The 1,550-nt window shown below is 45.3% G+C and overlaps 1 protein-coding gene across 1 annotated transcript in view; it reads left to right on the top strand.

Moving 5' to 3' along the window:
* The window catches only part of LOC119422514 (rho-related GTP-binding protein RhoU-like), an 85,670-nt gene extending 84,358 nt beyond the window's left edge, over positions 1-1,312 (top strand). Inside the window, exon 3 of the mRNA XM_037689891.1 lies at positions 809-1,312. Within this exon, the coding sequence (XP_037545819.1) occupies positions 809-1,297 (489 nt within the window). The 3' untranslated portion in view covers positions 1,298-1,312. The remainder of the gene's footprint in view (positions 1-808) is intronic.
* The last annotated feature ends 238 nt before the right edge of the window (positions 1,313-1,550 follow it).

Below are 1,550 nucleotides of genomic sequence, written 5' to 3'. Positions count from 1 at the left end.
TGTGAAGTTTTTTTTTAATAATATGTTTTGATTTATATTTAAAATGTTTTTATTTGCATTTCAATTTATGTGGAAAAACAGTCATTTTGGGAAGTGCAGCGAACGAGCCTCGGCGGTTGGTGTTCAGGTGTGACATTTGCAAAACAAACAATCAATTAAATTTACATCCAGTACACACACACACACACACAAATCCTACTCTCCTTAAGCCAAAAATGGCCCATGAGCCGCCACTTTATGACCTCTGACCTAAGGCTAAGGTCAACAGTCTGTGACAAAAGTTACAAAGCTTCTATTTGTTTTCGATTGTTCTCTGCAGCTGAAAATAGTCCCAGGTAAACACACTGTTATTACTGTTAGAGTTGTGTTAAAAATGAAAGGACAACGTGGATCAGAGTTTGAATGGAGACTGCAGCTGTGCAGCATTTCCATGTCCTCCTCGTGTGTGCACGGGTTTTCCCCCAGTTTCGTCCCACACACTAAAACATGCTTGTCAGATTAATTGATAATTAAATTGTCCCTATGGTGTGAGTGAGAGAGAGTGAAGGGTTGGTTGTCTCGTTTGTCTCTGTGTGTCCCTGTCATGGACATGTGACGTGTCCAGCGTGTCCTCTGCTTCTTGCACAGTGACTGCTGGAGAGAGACACCAGCTGTTATCCAGACAGACAAAGTGGGTAAAATGGAAATGGATGAATGGATGGAAGTTTAAATGAGTTTCTTAAAAAAATGGAGTTGTAACTTTGTTCTTTCCCCAGGTGTTTGTTAACAGTAATCCAGATGTGTAACGACTGGTTGTTCCTTCATGCAGGATGAGTTGGAGCGCCTCCGCCAGCTGTGCTACAGAAACTCTGATGTCTTCCTCCTCTGCTACAGCGTGGTCCGGCCCTGCTCTTTTCGTAACATTACCTTCAAATGGCTTCCTGATATTCGCCAGCATTGTCCCAACGCGCCCCTGCTCCTGGTCGGCACACAGCTGGACCTGAGAGAAGATGTGCAGGTGCTGATCCACCTGGCGCAGAGTCAGCAGCGGCCCGTGAGCACGGAGGAGGGCCGGCAGCTGGCCCTGGAGCTTGGGGCAGTGGGCTTTGCAGAGTGCTCGGCCCTGACGCAGAAGAACCTGAAGGACACTTTTGATTCAGCCATCCTGGCCAGCTTCCAGCAGGTGGACAGCAAAGATGTCCAGCTGCAGAGTCTGGCGGTGAGGAAAAAGACTCCTGAGAAGATCATGAGCCTCTCAGAGACCTGGTGGAGAAAGTTCAACTGTCTGACGGGAGAAGAAAGCTGTGAATTCAAATAAAGGTCTCCTTCTGACCGCCCAAAGACACAACGAGCTTCAGAGATGTCATATCTTCCACTTGAACTTGACTGATTTATGTTTTCTTATTTTGCTCTTACCTAAACTGTTTATTTATAAGTCATGTATTTATGGTGATCATGTAAATCAGAAGCTTGGATTAAAGTTCAGCGTGTGATTATTTCTTGTTAGGTATAGTGTCAGAAGAATGTTTGATTCTGCTGTAATGTCCAGATCAGGCTCAGCTCTGAGCCTC

The sequence above is a fragment of the Nematolebias whitei genome, chromosome 16, assembly GCF_014905685.2.
Source record: "Nematolebias whitei isolate Nwh7 chromosome 16, NemWhi1, whole genome shotgun sequence".
In the NCBI taxonomy this organism is placed as follows: Eukaryota; Metazoa; Chordata; class Actinopteri; order Cyprinodontiformes; family Rivulidae; genus Nematolebias; species Nematolebias whitei.
This window is presented reverse-complemented; position numbering and strand designations above follow the sequence as displayed.